The sequence below is a fragment of the Gopherus flavomarginatus genome, chromosome 10, assembly GCF_025201925.1.
Source record: "Gopherus flavomarginatus isolate rGopFla2 chromosome 10, rGopFla2.mat.asm, whole genome shotgun sequence".
NCBI classification, from domain to species: Eukaryota; Metazoa; Chordata; order Testudines; family Testudinidae; genus Gopherus; species Gopherus flavomarginatus.
Window position 1 is genome coordinate 69,147,464 of NC_066626.1, and position 27,631 is coordinate 69,175,094.

General features: G+C 44.5%; 1 protein-coding gene across 4 annotated transcripts in view; it reads left to right on the top strand.

Moving 5' to 3' along the window:
- The first annotated feature begins 7,716 nt into the window (after positions 1 to 7,716).
- PARP14 (poly(ADP-ribose) polymerase family member 14) overlaps positions 7,717 to 27,631 on the top strand; it is a 101,759-nt gene continuing 81,844 nt past the window's right edge. For 2 of the 4 annotated variants that reach the window (XM_050916910.1, XM_050916912.1), the window contains exons 1-6: positions 7,717 to 7,989; positions 12,669 to 12,808; positions 12,911 to 12,944; positions 20,122 to 20,310; positions 23,974 to 24,240; positions 25,922 to 26,158. In XM_050916910.1, the coding sequence (XP_050772867.1) occupies positions 7,803 to 7,989; positions 12,669 to 12,808; positions 12,911 to 12,944; positions 20,122 to 20,310; positions 23,974 to 24,240; positions 25,922 to 26,158 (1,054 nt within the window). In that variant the 5' untranslated portion in view covers positions 7,717 to 7,802. The remainder of the gene's footprint in view (positions 7,990 to 12,668; positions 12,809 to 12,910; positions 12,945 to 20,121; positions 20,311 to 23,973; positions 24,241 to 25,921; positions 26,159 to 27,631) is intronic. The other 2 variants (XM_050916911.1, XM_050916914.1) reach the window with 2 other exon arrangements.

The following is a 27,631-nucleotide window of genomic DNA, read 5'->3' on the forward strand; positions in this document are numbered from 1 at the left end:
TGTTTTAAGATTTAGTTAGTAAGAGACAGGATTCTCTACTGGGTCTATGTTAAGTAAATTAAAGAAACGTTGAAGGCCTGGGTCTCAATGTAAATTGTCTTGGTTATTAATTGTAAAACTTAGCAAGGTTTAATTTGCAATGTCTTTTTGCTCGATATAAAATACTACTGTTTGTATTCTCAATCTGTTTGTGTGAATGAGAAATGTATGCATCAGGAAAAGATAAGGTGTGAAGGCCATTGTTATAGCTAGAGTCAAGGAAAGAAGCAAAGAGACTTAAAAAAAAAAATCAAAGAATCACCAGGTACTGCTTACTAGTCAGACGGCTGTTCAACTGTCTGGCATTGCAACAGAGTGAATACATGCTTCACAGTGTAAGAATGCACCACCCCCAGCGAACCAATCATCACCTCAGGACCACGCAGAGTCAATTTTGACGCCAGAAGAAGACGTAGAGGAACAGCCTGCAATACCTTACAATCTACGCTCTCGTAAGGGTTGCCAGAAGCAGATGATGACCTAAAGCAAGGCCCAAGGAGCAGCAGTAGTGAGCCTGGTGGATGTAAAACCATGACTGCGGTTCCCTCAGTTGAGGTTGTCAGAACCACAACGGCCCAGCCTGCAACAGGCGCCTCTGGTGGCACCTGTTCCTCAGCTGCTGGTGTCTTAAGGTCTGGGGAATCCACAATGACAATTCTTTTATCCAGCAGCACATGTGGATAGCTCAGACCCCTAATATTTCTAAATGCTGGGTCTGCAGCCACATCCCAGCCCATTCTCAAGCTAGTGTTCCTGTCCTGGTTATCCCACTTAATTCTTCAGACCTCACTGGAGGACCTCATCCGTTTAACACAATATGGCACAGCAATGACACCTGGGAAGAGACTATTGGCAGTTCCTTTATCCCACTTAGGGGAGTAATACACCATGCAAAAAGGCTCCTGAGGTTACAAGCAGTAGTTAAAATAATGGCAAATAAAATTGGAGAAAGTTTAGAAGCCCTGGCCAAAGAAACAGGTGCAATCCGACAGATGGCCCTCCAAAACCATCAGGCATTGAACGTAGTGCTGGCGGCGATAGGAGGGTACTGTGCTGTCATTGGAAAACACCACCAATGAGGTAATAGATCGCGCTAGCCACTTAGAACAAATCGCATATCTTCCCCATAAAGAGCCGAGTTCTTTATGGAAGTGGCTAATTAAATTGTTCAATTTCTCTGGCATAAGAAACTGGTTGTTTCAGGGAGCCCTGACTACCCTGCTTTGAATCCTAATAATTTCTGTATGTTTTCAGTCAGTCTCCTGTTGTATCCCAAATTGTGTAAGGCATGCCACGCAGGTGACTGCCCCAGAACAGAGTGCTAATATGATGATTTTGAATATCGCTGATGAACAAAGAGATAAAGAACGGTTAATATGTGGAACCCAGTAAAATGTTGGTCATGGCAAAAGCTTGACCAAAAGGAGGGATTGTAAAAGTAGAATGAGTTATATTGTAAAAATAAGAATGGATTAAAGAAATGTTCTATGTACCTTTAAGCAGAAATAAGAAATGTTGAAATACAGGTGCCAGGAAAAGAAACATTAGGCGTAAACAATGGTGCTAATGGCGAAACATTAACAGAAGATCGGTAATACTTAGTAAGGAAATAAGATATGCATGCCTAGCCCAGGTAAACTTATCAGATTCTGCTTCCTTTGTTATCTTGTTACGTTCTCGCACTTTTATCTGTATAAATAAGATAGTTTGTGTCTTCCATGGTGCTCACATTATCTGGGTGTTATTAGCAGAGCGCTGTGCTAATAAAACAGAGTGGTCTGACAAACTGTGAGTCCTGAGTCTAACTTTGACAACCTGAGAGCTAGAAAGAAAAAAACAAACAAACCCCAGCTTGTGAATTCCTTTGCTACTGTAACTTGACCCCTCTGCCTTTAGGCAGAGAAAAAAAACTCTAACAAGAAAAAGTTGTCCTTTTAAAATCATGCTGTGCTTTTGGTTCAAAAATGATCCCACCACTGTCACAATGTCAGGGTTCCTTCCCTAGTCTGAACTGGGAGGAGTGGGGGAGAGCAGTGATATCCTAAAAAGTAAAGAGAAAAAATTCCCTGGGAGTTGTAGCATGAGATGAGCTGAGAAACTATTTTTGTTGTTTTGGCTCAGTTTGGAAAATAAAACTGTCTAAAAGAGACTCTGGGTGGGGCAGTGGGTTCCTTGGGAGAGAAGGGGAGAAGCCCTGTCTTGTTACACCATCCACAACTCTGTACTGGAAATGCACAGGAGGGCACTGTGGGTGGAGCCTTCACGTAGGTCTCACCAACATTCTCTGTGCACCATATAAGTGGCTGTGATTCAATGCACCAAAAAACATTAAGTAGTAGTGGAGGTGATTTACTTTCCCACTCATCTTACAAAGGCCCAAACCAGCTAAGGTATACTACCATGAGTAGTTTCACTGGCAGGGGGGTTCTGGTAGTACTGGCCCCTGCCCATTCAAGTCTACACCACAAAATAATTTTAGGGTATGTCTACATCTACAATTTTGCAGCGCTGGTTGTTACAGCTGTATTAGTACAGCTGTATAGGGCCTGTGCTGCAGAGTGGCCACACTTACAGCAACCAGCGCTGCAAGTGGTGTTAGATGTGGCCACACTGCAGCGCTGTTGGGCGGCTTCAAGGGGGGTTCGGGGAACGCGAGAGCAAACCGCGGGGAAGCAGGTCTCCTTCCCTGGTTTGCTCCAGTGTTCCCCGAACCCCCCTGCAAGCAGATCTCCTTCCCCGCGGTTTGCTCTCGCGTTCCCCGAACCCCCTCCGTGCAAGCAGGTCTCCTTCCCCGCGGTGTGCTTTCGCATTCCCCGAACCCCGAGCAAGCAGGTCTCCTTCCCCACGGTTTGCTCTCGCGTTCCCCGAACCCCCGTGCAACAGGTCTCCTTCCCCGCGGTTTGCTCTCGCGTTCCCCGAACCCCCGTGCAAGCAGGTCTCCTTCCCCGCGGTTTGCTCTCGCGTTCCCCGAACCCCCCTGCAAACCGCGGGGAAGGAGACCTGCTTGCACGGTGGTTCGGGGAACGCGAGAGCAAACCGCGGGGAAGGAGACCTGCTTGATTACCAGAGAGGCTTCCTCAGGTATGCTGGGATACCTGCTTATTCCACGGAGGTCAAGAAAAACGCTAGTAAGTGTCTACACTTGATTACCAGCGCTGGATCACCAGCGCTGGATCCTCTACACCCGAGACAAAACGGGAGTACGGCCAGCGCTGCAAACAGGGAGTTGCAGCGCTCGTGATGCCCTGCAGATGTGTACACCTCCTAAGTTGCAGCGCTGTAACCCCCTCACCAGCGCTGCAACTTTGTGATGTAGACAAGCCCTTAGTTAAAGAGAAAATAAGGGTGATGGGACAAAAACGGATTAGTGGTTAAAAAGTGGAAGCGTTAAGAAAAGTATACTATAGAAAAAGGTGAAATCAACGAGGACATAAGTGACAACACAAGTGGAGTCAGTGATAAGGAAGCACACTCAATAACTGTCACTGGGTGAAATGTAAAAATATGGAAGGTGACAAACAATGAAAGCACAAAAAACAGGAAGTATGAGGAACTTTACATTAGATTTGGCTTTATGTGCATTTTACAAGAAGATATACAATCACTTAGTCCTGGGGAAATACAGTGCCAAAAAATTCTGCACACTTTTAAAATTCTGTATATTTTATTTGTCAAAATAACAGGGTATAATCACGGCATGGTAATTTATTTCAAAGTACCTGTCAGCAAGTATGTCTCTAACAATACAGGCAACAAAAAAGATTCCTCCAGGAGTAGAGTTAAAGAAACCCCTATGACAAGCTAATTCCTGTTTCTTTGTCATGTTTTTGTCGGGCACCTCAGTCTGTGTGTTTCATATGTGCCATCTGGGCACATCTTGGGGAAAAATGCTGCCCCTCTGGTCTTTTAGTTGATTCTCATTTTTTCATCTTGTCCCCATCCTGACACTGCTGGGGGGAGAGAGGTACAACTGGGAGGTGCTGGAGGCATTTATGTTTACAGGGAGAGGGTATTTGGAGGGGGCTGCATGTGGCCCCCTGGCTCAGACAATCCTGACCCCCAGAGTTGAGCAGCAGGGCCAGGCACTGCACCTCCTCCCCCAAAAAGCCCAGCTACAGGATGTCCCCCAACCTAGACACCCACTACCCACCCCTGAGCCCAGTCTCAGGCCAGAAACCCGCACTTTCTTCCCCCAGAGCCCAGGGATCCAGAGGGAGAAACAGCCTGATGCTGGTCAAACCCGGCTTGTGTGAAGTTTCCTGCATGCTGCGTGCATGCATCCTTCCTTCAGGGTGTGCCCTGAACAGCAGCTGCTGAGAACTGTTGGGGACCCCGGTGCTCCAATAATGGCAAGGTTCGTTGTCTGACCACGAGAGTGACAGGCAATACCAGCAAAGTCTGAACAAAAGCTCTTTATGGAAGAGTGCACACGACAACAAAGAGCAAGCTCCTCTATGTAGAGAACCAGCTTGCACCTTTACAACTAACATAAGGTTTTATAGACAGTTCCATCGCCTCACAAATTATGCATTTAAACAACCCACCCCCTTCTACTAATCACTAGAAACCAAAACTTCTATTCTATATGTTTATTTTCTTGTTAAGACTAATTGATCTATGTGAGTAATACTGCCTTAACAATCACTAACAAGCAAGAATGTAGGGGAGTTAGGAATAGACATAGACCAGAAACAGGGAGTAATTCACAGGAGTCTGGGAGTCTGGACATCTGGCTCCTCATCAGTTCTTCAAACAAACTGTTTTCAGAACAACAGGAGGAGTACCAAGCCAGGAATCCCATTCTTTCTTATCTTATCATTTCCCAACTTTGTAAGCAACATACTGCTTCTTCTCCACTCAAAGTACTTTTCCACTCAAAGATTTCCCAGAGACCTCTGCTAGCCGTCAGGCTGGCATAACTGGCTTTATGCTATGTTTCCAGCTAGGCCTAACAGAACCCTCCAGCTCCCAGTCCCTCTCCGGCTTCTCTCCTCCCTGCAGCAGTATCCTCTATTTGGGGGCCGGGGAGCCAGGCACTGTGTGGTCCAGTGGCCCCTAGTGGTAGCTAACAGCTCTGCAATGTCAGTTCTGTGAGGAAAAATGAAATTCTGCACAGAACTTCCTTTGACCACTTTCCCTCTGAGAATAACTTTGCCTCAGCTGCGGATTTGAGCCCAGTATTTTTATTTCCATATATTTGTTTTCTTCCTAGATTGAATTTTGATTTTGTGTATGGGAGAGGAAATAAAAAATTACAACAAAAAAGTAAAAAATATTAACTGTTGTAATACAGAGGGAGGTGGTGTGGCTAAAGGGCAGAGCGAGAGCCGATAGCTGCAATTCTCAGTTATGCCAATTTTGTAGGCTCCATATTCTCAGGCTGTCCAGGGACTGGACCTTCACACTGCCACTTTCACACCTTACTGTATCTCTGGGTATGGCTACACTTGAAATTTCGAAGCGCTGCTGCAGCAGCGCTTTGAAGTATGAGTGTAGTCGGAGCGCCAGTGCTGGGAGAGAGCTCTCCCAGCGCTGCACGTAAACCACATCCCTTACGGGTGTAGCTTGCAGCGCTGATTACACTGAGGCTTTACAGCGCTGTATCTTGCAGCGCTCAGGGGGGTGTTTTTTCACACCCCTGAGCATGAAAGTTGCAGCGCTGTAAAGTGCCAGTGTAGCCATGGCCTCTCTAATATCCTGGGATCAACACTGCTACAACACTGCATTCTTTCACACATGACACACAGTCCCCACAACATGGCTGCTCCCAGCAGGAGGCTCAGAAGTGCCAGCTGTAATTAAAAACTTTCAGCAAATCTAACCTTTTCCCATTTTATTCATAGGGTGAAGTGCTAGGATTTACCAGACTGTATAGTAGAAATTCCCCTTCTTAGAGATCCTTGCACTGCAGAAGGATTTAAAAGGCTATAAAAGACTAGGCCAGTGAAAACTCCAGCTGTCATAGGGGTGTAATTCAGAAAATGTAAAAAAGTTGACAATGGCTAAGAAGTTGAAAAATTGGACAGTAACAGATTATGAATCCCCATGATTATCTAACCTGGTGACAGTCTCAACAAAAAGAGCTCTCCAGCATGCCTGTAGCTGTTTCCATTCCTTTCCACTAACTCAACCAACCTTCAAGGGTTTACAACGACATAGGAGACAATTCTGACATCTCATTACATAGATGACTGTATTAGTAGCAGATTGTTACAAAACCACTGAGGTCCTTGATTTCTTTCAGTTTACAACCCTTTAAAAGGTGCGAGGGGGGAGAGTGTCGCCACTGGTGCTGTGTGATGTTACTGACATAACCTATGACCGTATAGATCATTGTTGCAACTACTGTTATATATTTGCATCAAATATTATACAAAGGTTGTAGTGTAAGGTGTAAGGTGTCTATGGAAAGGTTATAATTTGCTAGTTATTATTATGCTGTCTATATGTGTGTATCATTTTTATAGTTAAAATTATGAATATTGGCTATGTATTTGTATCTCAATGTGTTTTGATTCTAAGAAGCCTCAGTGAAGCATTTGGTCAGCTTCTTAAGAAAGGATTATTCTCAGTAAGTGCTCAATCAAGTAACACTTGGCTAACATTGAACTTTGGGAGATGCCAATCCACATCTACACTTTCCTGGGAATATTCAAACTAACATATAAACAATGGTATTGGCCTGTGAAGAACTGAGTCATGCATGGAGATGTGGGTTGCCTACATGACTCCAGGCTCCATTTTGCTGTTGTGATCTTCCACAGGGCAGAGGATATAATTAAAAGGTCCTGAAAACTCCTCCATTTGGTCTTCAATCCTGCTGCTTGCCTCTGGAGGAACTTTGCTACAAACTGAAGCTCTGAACAAAGGGCTGAATGACCCATCCCAGCCGTGGATGTACTCCGGAGACTTGATTTAAACATGCAGCTTACTCCATCACTGCTACAAGCCTGAACCAAGAACTTCGCCATTACTGTATGTAATTGATTCCATTTAACCAATTCTATCTCTAATCTATATCTTTTTCCTTTTGTGAATAAACCTTTAGATTCGAAAGGATTGGCAACAGTGATTTGTGGGTAAGACCTGATTTGTATATTGACCTGGGTCTGGGGCTTGGTTCTTTGGGATTTGGAGAACATTTCTTCTTTTACTGGGGCATTGGCTTTCATAACCATTTGTCCCCATAACGAGTGGCACTGGTGGTGATACTGGGAAACTGGAGTGTCTCAGGGAATTGCTTGTGGGACGTATGGTTAGCCAGTGGGGTAAAACCAAAGTCCTCTCTGTCTGGCCGGTTTGGTTTGCCTCTGTGTGCAAAGGAACCCCAGCCTCGGGCTGTAACTCCCCTGCTCTCAGCAATTTGTCCTGAATTGGTACTCTCAGCTGGGTCCCACCGAAGCCAGCATCGTTACATGCTGTTTTATCTTTGTTGTGCTTTTTTGGTACATCTGCAGGTAGGGCTGCGCTGGCAGAAGAGGGGGGTGCCCGGGGATGAGGTTGGAGGCTTGCAGGGTGCCCTAGATGGGCTCCCTGCAAGGGAGGCGGGCGGGGAGGTGCTTCACGTGCAAAGCGAATGCCTGCCCCTGCCCCCAATCTCCTGGAAGCTCAGCGGCAGCCCTGGATCACGTTACAGAAAAGAAACCCTGGGAGGCGCTTTCTAGGAAATGAAAGTGAAAGCAGCTCAGCAACGGGGGAGGTTTTTTTGCAGTGCGGCGGCGGATTCCTCCTGTGGCCAGTTTGCCGCTGAGAACTAGCTGGTCATGGCCGGGGAGGCGAAGTGCCCCTTCCCGCTGCTGGTGGAGGGGGACTGGGGGGGCTCGGGGCTCCCCAAGCCCCTGAAGAAGAAACTCCTCTGCTACTTCCAGAGCGGGAAGAAATCCGGAGGGGGGGAGTGCGAGATCCGGGAGCGGCCCGGCCAGGTCCTGGTTTGCTTCGCCCAGGAGGACGGTAAGGGGGGGTGGGGACCCTGACCCGTCTGTTAATGTTCATTATTTGCAGTTTGCGTTTAAGGCGCGGCGGGGGGGGGGGGGGGCGGGGGTGAGCTGAGATAGGCTGGACAGAAAATGGCGCGGGGGGCAGGGTGGGAATTACAGAGCTTGTGGACACACCCCGGGGGGCACTGAGGCTCCCTGGCCCCTCGCTGCCTGTCTTGGCGGGAAGGGTCCCCGAGCCCTCGGACAGCCCGGCCCAGCCTCTCACAGCAGCCGTGTCCCCTGCCTCCCAGCTTGGCCGCGGGCCCCGTCTCTGTGCCACCCCTGGGTGCAGTGCCCAGGTGCCCGCTCTGTAGGGTGACTAGACAGCAAGTGTGAAAAATCAGGATGGGGGTGGTGGGTAATGGGCGGCTCTATGAGATAAAGCCCCAAATATTGGTCACCCTGTTGCAGGCACAGAGGGTGCCAGATGCAAGCAGCAGTGGTTCGTTGCCCAGAGTGCGTAGCGCCAATAAACACACCAGGGTGGAGAAGCAAGCAAAGTTTATTTGAGATCTCAAAGCGGTGCTGGGAGACCTAGCGTGCCTCAGATCCAGCCCCCCTACACAAGCGGCTTCCTCCTTTTATATCCCAGTTGCTTTCTGAGAACTTTTTCTTGCTGACTAGCTGATCTCTCACTCCCCCATTCTTTCCCATCCAGCTGCAGTATCTTTTCTCACTCAATCTTTTGTCTTCCCCCTTCCTCCCCCCTTTCTGCTGCTGAGACATGTGTACTGTATCTAAAAGCGACCTTGAAACTTGCTTCAATTTAGCTCCAGTGTGTTACAGCAGGGAACTGACTATTACAATCAGAAAACTAACTGCTGACATTACATTTTTGCAGCTATTAGTACATTAGGTTACACTAGGTTACACGAAGTGTTTAACATGGAGGAACATTGGTTCATTGAGGCCTACAACAGGAGGGCTTCGTTGACACTTGTGGTCTACCACCCTCCCGAGTTACCTAGGGTTATGCCAGAGTGACACCAACAACCCTGGCCTGTCTGCCAGTCCCCCCACAATCGGTAAATATGCCCAGTGGTCTGTGGTGGGATGTTAGATGGGGTGGGGTCTGAGTTACTACAGAGAAGTCTTTCCTGGGTGTCTGGCTGGTGAATCTTGTCCACCTGCTCAGGGTTTAGTTAATCACCATATTTGGGGACAGGAAGAATTAGCAGAGGCCCTGGGGGGGTTTTGCCTTCCTCTGCAGCATGGGGCACGGGTCACTTGCTGGGGGATTCTCTGCACCTTGAAGTCTTTAAACCACAAGTTGAGGACTTCAGTAGCTCAGACATAGGTGAGGGGTTTGTTACAGGAGTGGGTGGGTGAGATTCTTTGGTCTGTGATATGCAGGAGGTCAGACTAGATGATCATAATGGTCCCTTCTGACCTTAAAGTCTATGGTGCCTGCACATCCGTGGCTCCTCTCCAACCCACACTCCTTCTGTTCGGAGCTGTGCGCCTCCCCCCATTCCCCATAGCATGTCCCCTCTCCCTGCTGTGATTCTCTCTTATCTGTGCATCCTCCCCCACTAGTTCCCCTTCCTCTATGCATCCTCCCCTTTCCCTGTCCATGAGTGATCCCTCTCCCCTATGCCTGTCCCCCTTCCCCTGTTCTGTGACCTCCTTTCCTAACCAAGCCCCACTTCCCTCCGCCTGTGAACCCCCTCTCTTATGCACACTCCTTCCCATCTCTCTCCCTGGATGCTTCCTCTCCACCTTTGTTATTTCCTTGTGCTCACCTTCCCTGTTCTCATATGGCCCCCTTCTTTGCTGCTACTGGCAGCGCTGCCTTCAGAGCTGGGTGGCAGGAGTACAGCGGCTGCTGCCTTGGCACCCAGCTCTGAGGATAGCACCGCCACCACATCCGCACAGAATTGCAGAAGTAAGGGTGACCTTTCTGCTGGGAGGGGTGGCTATGGATGGGGGGTGAGGCAAATTTTAGGATGGCTACAGCCCCTGCAAGTCACCCTCCATGCTGCCTCTGGAAATAAGTGTATTCTAAGAGAGTGTGGGTCAGAAGGTCCTGCTTCAATTGACTAGGCTATTATTCTCTTCCTATCGTTAAAAAGATACCATCATTGTGAACTCTAGTCACTTTTGAAAAGCCAGTTACAAGTCCTTTCGGTATTCTGCCTGCCCCTAAATCCCCCTGCCAATTTTTGTGCCACTGGAATCAAAAAATGTTATTTTTTTCAAATATTTTTCTCTCTCTTGTTCTGGTTTGAGAGACCACCTTGAACAAGGGAAACTGACTGCCTGTGCAGAGGAAACTGTGAAAATGATTCTACACAGTGTTGCAGCAGTTGAGCAAAGGGGGGAAAGAGAATGATTTCCCCCAAATCTTTTGTTCTTGTAACTGGGGGGCAGGAGGGAGGAGTTCAGACAGAAATATGATTTTGAAGTCAGTGGGATCTTTGCAACTCTTGTGTCATGTGGCTGTGTGCTGTTAAACAGTTCCTGTGTATCACCCCTGAGGTGGCTGCATTTCAGTCTCTGGTGAAATGTTTCTTGTTCTTGCATATATACAAGGGGTAGATGGAGCCTTTCCTCCTGCCCTGAGTAAGGGGCAGTGTGTAAGCACATTGCCCCATGAGGAGTCTTGGGAAGAAATTATGATCTGGAGGATAAGGGAAGTTACTGCAGCCTTTTACATGGCAGAACTTACTTCTCTCTTGTCAGCTCAGCTCTGCGTGACAAAGCTTTGGGATGGGGGTTGGAGTCACAGTTTTGCTCCCATCTGTACCTGTCTCCACCCTTCTACATCTAGTTGCTGACAAGCAGCAGGTTGTATTGGCCTCCACATGCTTGGCTTGGGAACAGGACAGGTTGCATACTAGTGTGGGGTAAACCTTATAATTCCCACACTCCCCCGCATAACCATGTTTGGGCCAGACTGTCTCTGCCACTAACTCTGTAAAGCACTTGGGAGGAAAGTGCTATGTTAATGTCCAGTAATATGTTATTATTTATTACAGACTTTTTCTCTACAGAATTTATACCTGCTAATGTTGGGCCGTAACTCCTGAATGGAGAGAGAGTATCATCTATATGCCCACTCTTCCTTTCCTATGCACATCAGATTGAGTAGATCTGAGACTTTGATGCTCATTTCTTGTGCCCTTTTGTAATTTTTGGACGTCACTCCTGAAGGCCGTGCATATTTGTGTGTTTTCTTGATTAAGACCTTTCATTTGTCTCTATCACAATTCTGCCACATATATATCTTTTACTTGGAACACATCTTTAAAAAAAAAAAAGAGGGTGGTGGGAAATAGCAATTGCTAGATGGAGCCAGTTGTGCAAAACCACTGTACTAGAAAGTAAATGAGTTCTGGTTTCATGGCACACTCTGTATCCAATATCAAGGATGGATTAACCTTCTAATGTGCTCTGAATGATACCATGATACTTACGTTGCTATGCACAGTGGAAATTCTCTGTGATGGGTTTCCCTCGTAATGCATTGACCAGATCCACCTAATGCCCCAAACCTGAAAATATGTATGCTCATGCTTAATTTTACACATATGAGTAGTCCTATTAGTAATACAAAAGCGTGCCGACACACCAGTCACATTGGGGCCCAGTTACACTGAATGATTTACGAACACATAGTAAGCGACAGTCCTTGCACTGAAGAAGTTACAGCCATTGGCCCTGATAGTGCAGATTCTTATTCATGTGAGTAAATAATTTGCTGTGGTGTTGGTGAATCACTCTGATTTAACTGTGTCTCTGGTGCTACTGTAATACAAATAACAGGCTTATATATTTCCTTCTTCTCTGCCCTCTTCCAAATAAAACACTTTTCTGATACTTTATGCTTCCTCATTCCCTACTTCCTGCAGCCCCATAAGATTGGAAATCCACTAGAGGAAACAGTGAAAATGATTCCACACAGTGTTGCAGAAGTTGAGCAAACAGGAGAAAGAGAATGATTTCCCCCCAGATCTTTTGTTCTTGTACTATGGGGCAGGGGGAGAAGTTACTGCTGGTTAAGATGAATAACTCCCCATATATATTTATTCGGCGCCCCCCAACGGAGGGCTCTGGAGCGTCACCCAGTGGGGACAATGCTGCCATGGGAGAAGGGATAACCCAGGGACCAGTGTAGAAGCCCCATGTCCCTGTAGATTTCTCAAGATCCTCACAAATCTATGGGTTTAGGGGACCGAACACCCTCCCAGTTCCATGCCTTTACTCACCCCACTATTACTAATGGAACAATTGGGAGGAAACTAATGTAGGGTATGTATTATTATTTATTTAGTCTCTTATTTATATAGCACCAACAATGTGCTAGGCGCTTTAGAAACTGGTGTGACAAGGTCCCTTGCCCAAACTGCCTGCAACCTAAGGGCATGATCTTCCTTGCCCTGAAGTCAATGGGCGCAGAATTAGCCTTAACTAGGCAACATGAAGACAAGGGGAAAGACATGGGAGGTAATGAAGAGCAGTTTTATTGAATGAAGTTTAGCCCATCATTCTAGTGCTATGATTTTTTAAATGTTCTTATTTAATTGTTGGAGTTTGTTGTATGATTTGTTAACAGTGCTCAGCAGGGAGGAGTATGTTACCAATAATGGTGCATAGACCTATAGACTATCCCTTCTACCAAGACTATAATAGTTTTGTTTATTTGTGCTTTAGTGAGACAGCGAGTTCTTAACAAAAAGACCCATGAGCTTGACAGGGCAGCAGAAGGAAAATTAAAGCTGGTTGTCATGCAGCTTGAAACAACAGGTGCAACCAAAAAAGACGTGTCCAGGGAAGTGCCGGGAACTAAAGAGGTAAATAAATATGAAACAGAATCTGCAGTATTCAGAGTTTTGAAGTAATAGCAAGAATGTCACATGCTATTTTTAATTGGCTTACTGTCCTTTTTGTTTTAGGAGTCCAAGACACCAAGCAAACCCCAAGAACCAGGTACGGTTTTGTTCAAAACAAAAAATAAAATGTTTATAAAAACTGGAAAATTATTTGTGAGAAATGAAGCTTTTTCTTTTGTGTTGAGGAATGATGTATGGAAGATAAAAACTACTTTTAAGAGAGAGAGAACGCTTTCCACAATGACTCCTAACTCTTGGCCCAATGTAGAACCCATTGAAGTAAATGAATCAGTAAAAGTAAAAATCAGAAAAGCTGAACTGCTTCCCCTGTAGAGATTTATTCAGCAGAAATTCTAATATGTGATTTTTCTGCCTGGATTTGGGTTCTACAGCCTGGCTGAATATAGTTATTCAGAAAGGCGGTTAATTTAGGGTATGTGTACACAACAGCTGGAAAGTGATCAAACTAGTGTACTAAAACTAGAAGTATAGCCACTTGTGGCAGGAGGGGCTAGCCATCCTGAGTATGACCCCATCCAAAACCATAACCATCTACCTGAGGTGGCTATGCCACCATGGATACACTTCTATTTTTAGTGTGCTAACTCGATCACAGTTAGTATGTGTATGTCTCTTCAAGCTGGAATTTACATTTTCAAGTTCCAGTGCAGACAAACCCTTGGAAGGGAGTAGTGTTTTGGACATAATCGGTAAGTTCTGTTATCTCTTGCTGTAGGCTCTTCTAACGCTCTGTTGTCATGTCCCAGTCCAGCAAAGTACTTAAGTACATGGTTAACTTTTAGCACTGTGAGTAACATCACTGACTTCAAAGGGATTATTCATGTTCTTAAAGTTTGTCATAAGCTTAATTGCTTTGCTGGATCAGCACCTATAATGCTTTGCTCCTCCTCTCTAATTCCTGCAGAAAGTTTTAAATTTGTTACTCTTGTGAAAGCTATTTTTCTCCTCCAGTTTTTCATTAGTCTAGCTGTGAACTACAGCAGCCATAGCATATTTCCTTAACTGGTTGACTGCAGCTGAGAAACCAGGTGAGTGTGGTAATATCTTTTATTGGACCAACTTCTGTTGGTGAGAGAGACAAGCTTTCAAACCACACTGACAGGTTTCAGAGTAATAACAGCCGTGTTAATCTGTATCTGCAAAAAGAACAGGAGTACTTGTGGCACCTTAGAGACTAACAAATTTATTTGAGCATAAGCTCTTCTTCCTGAAGCTTGGTGCCGCTCAAAAGCTTGTCTCTCTCACCAGCAGAAGTTGGTCAAATAAAAGATATTACCTCACCCACCTTGTGTCTTTAATATCCTGGGACCAGCATGGCTACAACTACACTACATACAGGGATTGCAGCTGAACATTCCTGGTGCCCTCAGGCCTCAGCTGTGCTACTCAATGTGATTAACACTCAATCCTCATCTGTGAAACATCAGTGGAACATTGGCAGCACAACAGTTGCCCTGGAGGAACAGTATCAAAAGTGTTAATGCAGTTCAAAAGTTAAATTTATTTTTATAGAGGCTTGATGTAAACAGTAGCACTTTCAAGGGACACTGTCAACATTGTTTAGCCATAAAATTAACATGAAACTCTCATGCTAAACTCTGGTATCTGTGTTCCATGGTCTATTTTTAAAACTGATGTTTGCTTTATCAGTTCCACCCATCAACACCTGAATTCTCTGTGAGTCACAGGGTAAACAAATCTATGCATAAAGGATCCCTTGTCTATTGAAAGAATTGCTCATTGAAAATCCATGTGCCTTGGCTCTCAGGCCGTGGCTACACTCACACTTTACAGCGCTGCAACTTTAGTGCTCAGGGGTGTGAAAAAACACCCCCCTGAGCGCTGCAAGATACAGCGCTGTAAAGCGTCAGTGTAATCAGGGCGGCAGCGCTGGGAGCACGGCTCCCAGCGCTGCACGCTACACCCGTAAAAGATGTGGTTTACATGCAGCGCTGGGAGAGCTCTCTCCCAGTGCTGCCGCTCCGACTACACTCACACTTCAAAGCGCTGCCGTGGCAGCGCTCCCGCAGCGCTGCCGGGGCAGCGCTTTGAAATTCCAAATGTAGCCATACCCTCAGGGCTTGGCTCCACTGGCGCTTTACTGCGCTGCAACTTTCGTGCTCGGGGTGTGAAAACCCGCCTCCCCAAGTGCTGCAGGATACAGCGCTGTAAAGCCTCAGTGTAATCAGTGCTCCCAGCGCTGCAAGCTACACCCGTAGAGGATGTGGTTTACGTGCAGTGCTGGGAGAGCTTTCTCCCAGCGCTGGTTGTTACAGCTGTATTAGTACAGCTGTATAGGGCCAGCGCTGCAGAGTGGCCACACTTACAACAACCAGCACTGCAAGTGGTGTTAGATGTGGCCACACTGCAGCGCTGTTGGGCGGCTTCAAGGGGGGTTCGGGGAACGCGAGAGCAAACCGGGGAAGGAGACCAGCTTCGCCGCGGTTTGCTCTCGCGTTCCCCGAACCCCCCTGCAAACCGCAGGGAAGGAGACCTGCTTGCACCGGGGTTCGGGGAACGCGAGAGCAAACCAGGGAAGGAGACCAGCTTCGCCGCGGTTTGCTCTCGCGTTCCCCGAACCCCCCTGCAAACCGCAGGGAAGGAGACCTGATTGCACGGGGGTTCGGGGAACGCGAGAGCAAACCGGGGAAGGAGATCAGCTTCGCCGTGGTTTGCTCTCGCGTTCCCCGAACCACCCTGCAAACCGCAGGGAAGGAGACCTGCTTGCTCGGGGGTTCGGGGAACACGAGAGCAAACCGGGGAAGGACACCAGCTTCGCCGCGGTTTGCTCTCGCGTTCCCCGAACCCCCCTGCAAACCGCAGGGAAGGAGACCTGCTTGCTCGGGGGTTCGGGGAATGCGAGAGCAAACCGGGGAAGGAGACCAGCTTCGCCGCGGTTTGCTCTCGCGTTCCCCGAACCCCCCTGCAAACCGCAGGGAAGGAGACCTGCTTGCTCGGGGTTCGGGGAACAGCGAGAGCAAACCGGGGAAGGAGACCAGCTTGATTACCAGAGACTTCCTCAGGTATGCTGGGATACCTGCTTATTCCACGGAGGTCAAGAAAAGCGCTGGTAAGTGTCTACACTTGATTACCAGCGCTGGATCACCAGTGCTGGATCCTCTACACCCGAGACAAAACGGGAGTACGGCCAGAGCTGCAAACAGGGAGTTGCAGCGCTGGTGATGCCCTGCAGATGTGTACACCTCCTAAGTTGCAGCGCTGTAACCCCCTCACCAGCGCTGCAACTTTGTGATGTAGACAAGCCTTCAGTGTGAAGTCATACATATGAAACTCCCCTCAGCCCTTTGTGAGCTGTTGGTGGCTCCTACATGTCACCACAGCAACATTTCTGGGCCAGACTGTGGGGTGGGATCACTCTTAAAGGCTTGTATAGTCATCAGAAATATTTGTTTAAACCTTTGGTTTTAGGATTCTTTCAACCCTGTGCATATCTGCATTTTTCTTGGCCTAATTAGAAAGGTAATTCCACAGCAACTCTTCTTTAATCCACATTGAGGTCTTTAAAAATAACCCTCCCATTTGATAAAACAAAGCTCCTTCACTAATCTCCAGTGAGTGAATGAAAATTAAAGAGCCCCTTATGCTACGGGATTGGAGAACTCATCTGGTATGCAGTTTTTGTTGCAAGATTTTTAGCTAAGAGAAGGGTAAGACTCTCCCTTCCTATTAGTCAGCCTCCTGCATACCCCTGCATGATAAATGCTAATTTGAGTAATCTTTACCTACACGTGTGAGAAAGGGGCCAAAGTTTCAGGCCATAAATGCAGTTTGGCAGCTTTTGTCATTTACCTTCCCCCTTCTGTGTTACTATTATTTATTTGTATTGCGGTAGTGCCCGGGGCCCTTGGTAATGCTTTTCACAACAAAAAGGTTGGTTTCAGAGTAGCCGCTGTGTTAGTCTGTATCCGCAAAGAGAACAGGAGTACTTGTGGCACCTTAGAGACTAACACATTTATTTGAGCATAAGCTTTCGTGGGCTACAGCCCACTTCATTGGTTGCATAGAGTGGAACATATAGTAAGGAGATATATATACACATACAGAGAACATGAAAAGGTGGGAGTTGTCCTACCAACTCTAAGACGCTAATTAATTAAGAGAAAAAACTTTTGTAGTGATCATCAAGATAGCCCATTACAGACAGTTTGACAAGAGGTATGAGAATACTTAACATGGGGAAATAGATTCAATGTGTGTAATGGCTCAAATCTCTTGTTCAGCATCCATTTCGCAAGAGCCAGAGTTTACTTTAAAGTCCTGAAACAGATTGCAAAGGCTCTTAGCCATGTTTATGACAAAGTGGATGGATACAGTCTAATTAGCTTTCTGTGCACTAGTTTGTTTTTATTATGATGCATCATAATTTTTGAGGTTGTGTGTTATTTTTGAGTAACATAATGCTTGGTTTGAAATAAAAAGATATATCACAAAGTGTAATTCTAAGGTAACTGCTGTCAAAGGAGTCAACAAGCTAGATTCATTCGGAGCTCTAAAAACTGTGACAGTGTTCCTTCAACTGCAATAAGCACCAAGCAATCACATTTATTTAGCCTTATGGGATTTTTTTTTTCAATTAATGAATGCCATGTATCTTTTCCAGTCTGCTCTGATGAAGGGAATTCTGGGTCTGTAGAGCAGGAAAAGAGGACAGTTATGTACGCAATTTGTTAAATAGGACAATCACAAATTCTACTCTTGCATTAATTGATGGTTTTCATGGACGTTTAAACTATAACAGCTTCATGGAAAATTAAATGGCTTGTGTTGTTTGTTTAATGCAAAGTAGACATAATTACATGCGTGTAAAAAATACAGACTGTCTTTTGTAAGTTGCCAATGTTCTTGGGGAGCCTGCCCATTCTCTTTCTTTTTGGGGTCTCTCTGACTGTAACCCACAGGTGTCAAGCATTGAGCCTGCACTTCTCCTATGGTGGAATTGAACAGTTTGCCCACTCTCAGACCAGGGCCCAGGTTACAGCCCCCTGGTATCAATCATGACTAATGTAGCGGGCCCAACTGGGAGCCTGCAAGGCTTTGTCTTTGGGAGCCTGTGACAGCATACATTTGCAGAGAGACAGAAATCACTTCTTCAGAACAAAGCCTGATTTATTTTTGACCAGAGGTACACAGCACTTTAAAAAGTGGATTTAAAAGCAACAAGGACTACTGCATGCATATTCACTTATGTTAGATTAACCTCTCTTTCCACAGCTGAGGCAGGTCTGGTTTATTCCCTATCCCTGAGGTGGGAGAACCAGCCTACACTGCTTGCAGCCTGCCTCAGGGCTTAATTTTGTAGTGTAGTCAAGTCCACTTAAGTTAAGTCAACATACAGCCACCGCAGTAAATAAAGCGATGGTTCACATCCACACTTGCTCTTTCTGTCAGTGGTGCCCATCCTCACCAGTAGTGCTTCCACCGACTGAAATGGGGCATTGTGGGACACTGACAGCTGGAGCCTGGCAGCCCTGCATGGGGCTGACAGCTGCTCTCCCTGTCCCACCGCTGGCAGCCGCTCCAGGGCTGGCAGCCAGGCATGGGCTCACAGTTGGGCCCCTGGCACTGACAGCATGAGTTGTCAGCCACGTGCTGGGTGAGCCCTGCATCCAGATGACAGCTCAGGCAGTCAGCGCCTAGGGGCAAGAGGCCAGCTGTGTACCAGTGCCCTGCTGACAGCTCGGGTTGTCAGTGGGGGGAAGCGTGGAGCTCCAGCTGTCAGCCATCAGCCACACTGGGGCTGACAGTCAACAGATGACATAAGCACGCAGTAAACAAACACTGTATCGCCCTAACTACATCAACATAAGTACTGTCCCTCTTGTGAAGGTGGAATTATGTTGGTGTAGCAGGGGACTTACTTCAGCAGAGGCAGCATTTTAATGTAGACACTGACGTAATTAGGTCAGTGTAAGCCACCTTGCATTGACCTAAGTCTGCAGTGTATTGCATGCCTCAGTCAGCCTGTCAGCCTTTTCACTGACACATCCCGCTAACCTCTCTGACCACCTCCCATATCACTTTCTGCAAGGGGGTTTGAGGGGATTGGTCTCCTTTGTTTCCAGTCTTAGCCTGTAGGGAATCAGGTGAGCTCACTTACCAATTGGTGGCCCCGCCATTGTTATCTTAATTCCTTTGAAGATCCTTAAATGAGTCTGACTTCTCTATATCATTGTTTTACCTTTCTTGGGTTCCTTAACAAAATACATCAAAGGAGACTGTAAAATAACTCTATGCATTCAGTCAGGCAGCAATATAAAATTGAAAAGGGAAACCAAGTCATACAAAATATTGCTAAAAAATAATCCAGAGAGATAAGGTGGGTGAGATAATATCTTTTATTGGACCAACTTCTGTTGGTGAGAGAGACACGTTTTCAAGTCACACAGAGGTCTTTAGGTCTGGGAAAGGAACTCTCAGCATTACAGCTTGTCTCTCTTATCTACAGACTTTGGTCCAATAAAAGATACTAACTCACCCATCTTGGCGCTCTAATATCCTGGGACCAATATGGCTACAACTAACACTGCATGCAAGAAATAATCCAGACATTTTCCCAGTTTGCCACGTAAGTATCAAGAGCCCAGAACCACTAGCCTCACTGGAAATCTCAGAAGAGGCCAAGTATTAAATGAACCCGAATACTGACTTCTTCTCTCACTGTTGGCTGTGTCTACACAAATTTCCCATTGTTTCCACTGGCAGTGCATCTCCACCACTGTCAACAGTGGTGCAAACATTGTTATCCTATACTGCTCTAAACGGGTGTAGACATCATGGTGGTTTAAAACACCAGTATCCTGTTTATGTTAGAGGTCCCATCATTGCTGGCACTGGTAGTGACAACAATGGAAAATGTAAGAGGAAAATGTCTGTGTAATCAAAGTGTTACAAGTGGTCCTCTTTGTCATGGATGAGCCAAACTGGGCATTGTGGAGAAGTTTGCACAGCCATTCCTCTGCTGTTCTGGTTTTGTGGAGGAGACATTGTCTCTAGGACTGTGGATCCACAACCTTTCACTATCATACATTCAGTTTATTTGGCTTTTTAAAGAATTTTGTGAAACAAATTTAAGTAAAGTCATTTTAGAAATAGCTCTCTATTTCCCTTTCTGCTATCATTATTTTTGTGCTGAGAAGCTTGATATTAATGCTGAGAAAGATAAAAAGATCATTTTTCCTTTCTAATTTTGTTCAGTCGATCAGATTTCTGTTCTGTGATTTCATCCTCTTCAGGGAATTTTGGAAAAGAGATGACATCCTCTGAGCAATCCACTGTAGTAATCATCACTGCCCCAGGGGAGGAAATTGGTGATGACCTTGTGAGCATGTACTTTGAAAATAAAATGTGGTCAGGTGGGGGACCCATCAAATCCTGCGTCAGAAATAATCAACAAATAATCATCACTTTTGAAAATGCTGAAGGTATGATAAACGTTCTTCTCAAAAATATGCCCTCTGTGGTAATAGGTCTTTGAAATTCCATGTTGTAGTAGGAAGAGAGCCTGAGACATAAGTCCTTGTATCAGAAGCATGAGGCCTGAACTAAAGTAATGGTCAAAACTGGCTAGTATAAAGAAAAGTTAAGTTGTGAGCAAGAGGCAGGCCCTGCTTACAGAATCTGGCAAGAATAGGGCTGATATTGCAGAAGCACACATTCCTAAGTAGTGCTAGGCTTACGAATATATACACAAACACATTCCAGAAAGGAGGTACCAGAACACCTTGATACCAGCACATTTCCCAAATGTAACAGAAACACACTGACTCATCCTAAAAATAAGGTCAGGATGACAGCATGATGGATAGAGATGTTTTGATCGAACCATTATGTACAAGGTAATGAGTGGTGGTTAGTCACATCAGAGGCTGGCATCTAACTATGTCAGAGGGGTGATATGTAATTTGTTGGTATCTGTGTATAAAGATGTATCTCAGAAGGAGTGTCTTTGGTCAGCCTAGGGAGCAGTGGAAAGTCCCACCACTGACTGAGCTGTATTCATTGTCACGGGTATACATGTCTTAGTATCCTCGTAGAGTCTGCCAGGTGCTATTACAGTGCTTCATTGACAATAAATCTGGCCGGGCGCCTTCACACCTTAACAGATTTTGTGGTCATTGGGCAATTCGCTCAGGATCTGCTGTTGCTAGCTATCTGAGCAGAGCTGACAGCACACAGGGAGAACACATATGCAGCCGAACATCTGATGACACGTTATTCCTGGATGGATGACTGAGTGTGAATAAAATAGCAGTTCTTGTACCCAGTGTGCACTGGAGATGTGGATGTCATGCCAGCTATGAATACATTAGTATGGGGAAACAATGCTGGGATAGGTCTAGGGAGAAATCACTGGATCTGTGTAGATCTCAGATATGGAAACCACTGTGTAAGGTGCATGGCAGGGCAGCCTGTTCAGGGGCTAAAATAGCAAGTGGGGAACTGACCTACATACTGACTGCCGATAGGCGGTAAATTCTCTCACTGGCCTTTTGCCCCACGCAAGTCCCATTTTGTTTAGGTTTTGGAAGTTGGGAAAAGAAGGCAGTAAGTTTCATGCCACTGTGAAAACCAGAGAAACACTACTGCTGTTTGTCAAAATTCTTCATACTATACTCAGTCTGCCATGGCACCATGTGCCGGGGAAAATTTACCAGTTGGCTGAGGAGTTGCTGGAAATTCTGGACACAAGGTACAGGGCAGCAGCTAAGATAGGGATCAGGAAAATGAAAGGGGTTATAGTCATAACTAAGATTCAGATGGCTTTTCTGTAGGTTAGGTTAGCTTTGTACTGATGTGGTAGCTAGTTATTCACATGATAATATGGAATCTCAACGGAATTAAAAAGGAAGTAAAGAAAAAGAGTTTTGGAACCAAGTTACCATCCTAGGCAAGTAAATTACGTCCTCGTCTGCAATTAGCAAATAAATTACCTCCTTGTCTGTTTCTCCTCTTCTGCAATTAGGCACCCATTCTGAAAGGTCATTATTTAGCTTCCTAACCTGGGGGCCTCGAACCTGAAAACCAAAAACATCTATACCATGTAGCTTCCAAGAAAAACTAGAATCTCCTAACTCCTTTTTTGACTCCTGATTATGACAAGTTGCTGCATAGGGCAGAAAGACTGATTAAGATAAAGTACATAAATCGCCATGGCTGGCGATTGTTTTTCTGCAGAATTGCTGAACTGGGTGCAAAAGCCAAGGTCTGTTGAAACTCACAGGTCTTTTGTGGAAAACAGACTCCTAGCATATCTCAGGTTTCTCACCTACAACTTTAAAATTGAAGATCTACTTTTCCCTTACTACAATATCAGTATTCAGGGGAACTTTTCAGATTTTTCCCCCTAGAATCTTAGTCTAACAGAGACATGCGGTGCATCGTTCCTCTGTCTTCCTTTTGGACCACACTCTAGCTGCTTGTTGCCTGACAGTGGCCCTCCCAGGCTGAGCCAGCTCACACATTCACCTCTTTTGAGGCTCCATACAGCCTCAAACAGGCCCACAGACAGCTAATCTGTGCCCCCCTAGAAAGGTATGGCTGAGGTTTACGATATGACAACCCTTCTTATTTTTTTCAAGTTGGGCGTCTTTGTCTTGTTTTCCTCTGTTTCTGAGCTCCGGACTTAGGTTTTTGCTCCATAATGAACAGTAAGGACTGATTCGAAATAGCACATTCCTCATTTCGTCACACGCTTACTCAGGCTGCTCTTGCTGATGCTCTGCCAGACCAGCGGGGTGTAGCAGCCCTCTGGCAAACTGTTACTGTCACAATGAGGGATGGCACTCAGTACAGAGCAGCAGCAGGAAACCGGATTTCTTTCCCCCCATCCCCCATCAGCAGGCCTGGCCTCAGATACTGCCCACCATTCATCCCACACGATTTACCATTAGATGGTAATTAGGGAAGCAACAGAGAAATAAATTCTTATAGTTAAACCAAGAGACAAGAAGAGAACTGACCAAGTAGAGATAAGAGAGTGCTATAAGGGGCCCTGTGGCTGGCAGGTCAGGAATGTGTGGGTGTGTGTTTGTATAGTAATGCTTCAGTGAGTGAAGCCTTATGTGGCATAGTTCTACAGCCATGAAGAACAATTGTATTAGATAATATTGCTTGACTACATAGCTCAGTGGCAGGTTAATAGGGCACTATCTAACTAATTTCAAAAAATGAGTTTAAAATTGCCTCAAGTTTTAGACTTGCCCCCCAATTTCCCCTGACCTTTTCTATGGTTTTACCATCACATTTCCATATGTTCTAAAATGCTTTTCTCTGCTTGTTGCTGTGTAAGGGATCCAAATGAACAGGAGAAACTGGCTGCTATTCAGGGGAAATGGCAAAACTGATATACACAAAGTGCTGTCAAATAAACAAACTGAAAAAATAGAAAAATATGTTTTCTCTAGTCTTACTAATAGTCATTTTAGGTGTTGTGAAAATAATGGTGAAGAACATTACAGACACAAGTGTGATATTTAAGTGTGGCACTGTCAACTTCAAGTCCAGATCTAGCAAAGCACTTCAAGTATTCTCAAGGGAGCCTAGGGAAATTAGGGACATATTTCCCATTAAAACTCCAAAGGGATTTGGGCACCTAACTCCATTTGAAAATCCCAGCCTGAATAACTTGATTAACTTTAATTGTGCCTGTGGTAACTTTGCTCCATAGGGTCCTAAATACATATATTGTAAATAAATTAATATATTTCAGGAATAAATTAATCCGCTTCATTAGCCCTCACTGAATGTTGTCATTTCAAATCTAATCTAGAGAACAATATTTGGCACTTAAGGACTAATTGGCACTAGTAACATTTAGTACTAGGGTTAACTGAATTTTTTAAAAGGAGACTGAGATACTCTGGATGTCCCTTTATAGGGCTGTAGAATAACTTTTAACTTGATCATAACTTTTGACCACATGACTTGTTTTAATCTTTTCCATAACAAGAGAAAATAAGACTCCAACTGAGAGAAGATTTTAAAATATATCAGAACTTAATATAGAACTTAACATATTGATCTATTCTGAGTAACTACAGGTATATAACAGAGATCTCCATTTATTTGTTTTTCTGTGGAACTAGATGCCCAAGAAGTCTTAAAGAAAAAGGATCATGTAGTAAAGAAAATTGCACTCCATGTGAAACCATGGCAAGTGGAGACTGTCCAAGAACTCCCACAAATGACTTCATCCCTAATTGTGCTTGAAAATATACAAGAGACTACAAAACAATGCATGTTAACTATGCTGGTGGAGAACATCAGTGGCTTATCAGAAGATGACAGTGACTTCAATATGGAAATGATACCTGAAATAAATGCAGCTGTAGTTACATTTATCAAAGATATTGGTAAGATGGAATGTGTGTGTACAATATGTTGTTTTCACTTGATGCTTTAGAAGGGGCCATTCAGCTAACACTTCAGCTGAGCTGAAAAACAGAGGAACATATTCTGCCATAGGCTTGAGACAAAATCGAATCTCACTTACATCATTGTAAATCAGGAGTAACTCCACTAAAGTAAATGGAGTTGCACCAGAGTAAAGATCAGTGTGAGACGAGAACTAGATCTAGTGTGTCTGGTAACTTAAAGGGGAACTACAGTCATTTGTAAATTACAATCCTGTGTACAGAAGTGCTGGACAACTAGCAGAGTGTAAAAAGAACTATTGGAAATTATATAAAATAGTATTTTGTGCCTTGTGAATTATAATTATGGGCCATATGGTGCCATCAGTTTATCAGCAAAACTGTTAATGGAACGGTGCATGTTTATTAAGACAGAAGCCATCATCAAATATTCATTAAGGGCCAAAACCTTGTTCCATTAAAGTCACCGCAATAGTTTTGCCATTGACCACAATAGGAAAATTATTTGATCGTACGTAATGAATGGTCATTAAAGGATGATTTTTTTTCAAACCAATACAGATCTATTCTGTGTGTGTGTCAACTACGCATATATAACAGTCATATTATAGTGTACTCTCTTGAGTGATACTTTAGCCTATTTTATATAATATGTTCTTATTTACATCAGTGTCTCTGATCAGTGTGTATGATAGGGAACATTATGATTACAACCATTCCAGAAGATAGGCATTCCCTTGTATTGTATAGCAGTGAGAAGTGTATGTGAATTTGTCCTGAACAAGAATTGCAGTTGATCAGATTAACAAATCAGATCTGATGGTATGGAGATCTATAGCCACTATGCATAAGACCAAATTCAGGTATGGTTTAAGCAGGCACAACTGTTGTTGCAGTAAAGAGAGTAGCACCTGCTTATCAGTAGGGTTGAATTGGGCTGACAGTTTTAAACTAATTGCAGCATCCATAGTCCCTGGTATACATGAGTTCTTTTAGTACAACAAAAATCCAGTATCACCACTATACAGCATTTCAACATGTTTTTGACTTTAAAAAGAGTAGTACCCAGTAGTAGAAAACAACTATTATTTTTTTAGAGGATAGAACTTGAGCAATTTAAAGTGGTACAGCTATCTTATTTTTAAATTAGGTTGAATAAGACAGTTGGGTTATTGATGATACCAATAGATTCCAACTACAAGACATACTAACTGCAAAAAGATTTGTCTGATATAATTAACCACTGTGTAAAATAAACATCTCTGGGGAAGTGTCGTCTATGGGAATTAGCATCCAGTTGGAAGTCAGGAATGTCTGAATTCTCTAATCCTGGCTTTGCTACAGATTCCCTCTGTAGCCTTGGGGAAATCATTTTACATTTGTAAAAGTGCTATTTACAAGATCAGGCAAAAATCTACTCATCCGCCCTCTGCCATGATGGCTGATGACAGTGAAAAAATTAATGATATTTTGCTTCCCTGTTTAAAAAAAATAAAATCACTCAGGCAAGTGGGAAAGTAGACTTTAGCAAAGCTGGTTAGTAAGGATTAAGTATATATAACTGAACATTTTGATCCCTACACCTATTGCTTATTTTCTTCTGTTTTTCTAAAGCCATAATAGTAAAAATCAGTTAAATGTTTTTCTTTTCTGTTTATAGATATAAGGGAATTTGTTGAAAAGTTCAACCAAAACCATAGAGCAAAGCAACAAAATATAACAGCACGGCATCTTGAGGTGACAAAAAGCATTAAGGCTGAAAATGTACCACGTAACGTATCTAATGACTATATAACTGTCTACTTTGAAAGTAAAAGAAATGGAAGTGCACAAGTGTCAGATGTTCAACAGTTACTGGAAGAGAATGCAGCTATCATTACTTTTCATGATCAGAAAGGTAACATATAAATATATATCATTTATTTAATCTTGCTGTTAAAAGATCAACATGAAAATGAATGTACTCTTTTAAGAAATGGCTAACTTACCCTTAGAAAAAAGTTTACTGGTTTGATGGTTTGGCAGGTTGTTACTCTGTTAGATTAGAAACCTAGATTTGGGACTGGATATAATATGACTAATATGAGGCACTTAATTTCCAGTGGACATATATTACATTGTTAGGATCTCTGCAATGTCTTTGAGTCTACACAAGGATTCTGTTCTTTCTGTTTCTTAAATTAGGGACTCCAAAGCCAACAAAAATGCCACATATGTTGAAGCTGAATTTTCATCAGGCATTCTTAGGAGCCTGGATAGCTTTTTCTGTCTTTCTACCTAGATTTTTAGTCTACCTTCCTCACCATGGTATCCAAATTTCTTTCAGGAGCTTGGTCCTTGTGGGCACTTGGGCTGAGTTCAGTACATCTGAGGGGTGTCTGGATGGGCAGATATGGTGTTATTAACACATTTCTGCCCTCAGCACTCCTGGAGCCAGAGCGGGGTTAGTTCAGCTCCCAGCTTCATTACAGCAGCCCTGAACCTTATGCTCCATTAGTCCTGAGGTTACTCGAATTTACATCAGCTGCAGTGGCTCCCTGTGGATTGGTTGGAGCTCTGTGCGGAATGGGGAATGTTGTGCAGAAACCTGTATATTAGCTCTGCACCAGCTGAGAACTCCTCGGGTGACTCCAAGAATGCAATGAAGAATCTGGCCTCAAATTTTTATAGATTAGGCACTAGTGCTGAGCGCTCACATCTTTTATGTAATTGTCTAAATACGGATTTAGCTGCCTAACCTTAGTTAGAGTATGGATTGTGTTGTAGATTACTGGCACTGTGTGAAAGTAGTTAAGGACTTTTAAATCTGTTTGGCTAGACACCACAGTAGTATTTGAATTAATTCTGATGCAGTATTAATTTTGGCTATAATTAGGCCAGATCCTTTAAAATATATATTTGCCCAGTTACATTTTAACCAGTCTCCTAAAATGGGAAGTGTTGCTCTGTTTTGTAGTGATAAATAAACAGCTATGGGAGAAGAAGGTCCAGTAGCTTCAATGTAGAACCGGATCCTCAGCTGGTATAAATCAAAATATCTCCATTTATTTACTCCAGCTAAGGAGCCGGCCTTAATTTGTATAGGTAGGTTTGGCTTTCTCACTCACCAGCCAGGATCAAGGGAACTGTACCTTTCAAGGAGCTGTTCAGCAGCAGGGTAGCCGCCTCCTCCTCCTCCTTACAGTGTTGGCAGGGGCGGGAGTCTCTGCTCTGCTGGACCAGGACAACCACACCCTCCAATTCACTTGTGTCTGCAGGGATCGGGTGTCAGCAGCCCTGTGGGAGTGCGTGCAGCTCTGCTGTCATGGAGCCGCTCCCGGGAGCTGCACAGAGCTCCTACACTGCAATAGGGCGGTGACACCTGATCCCT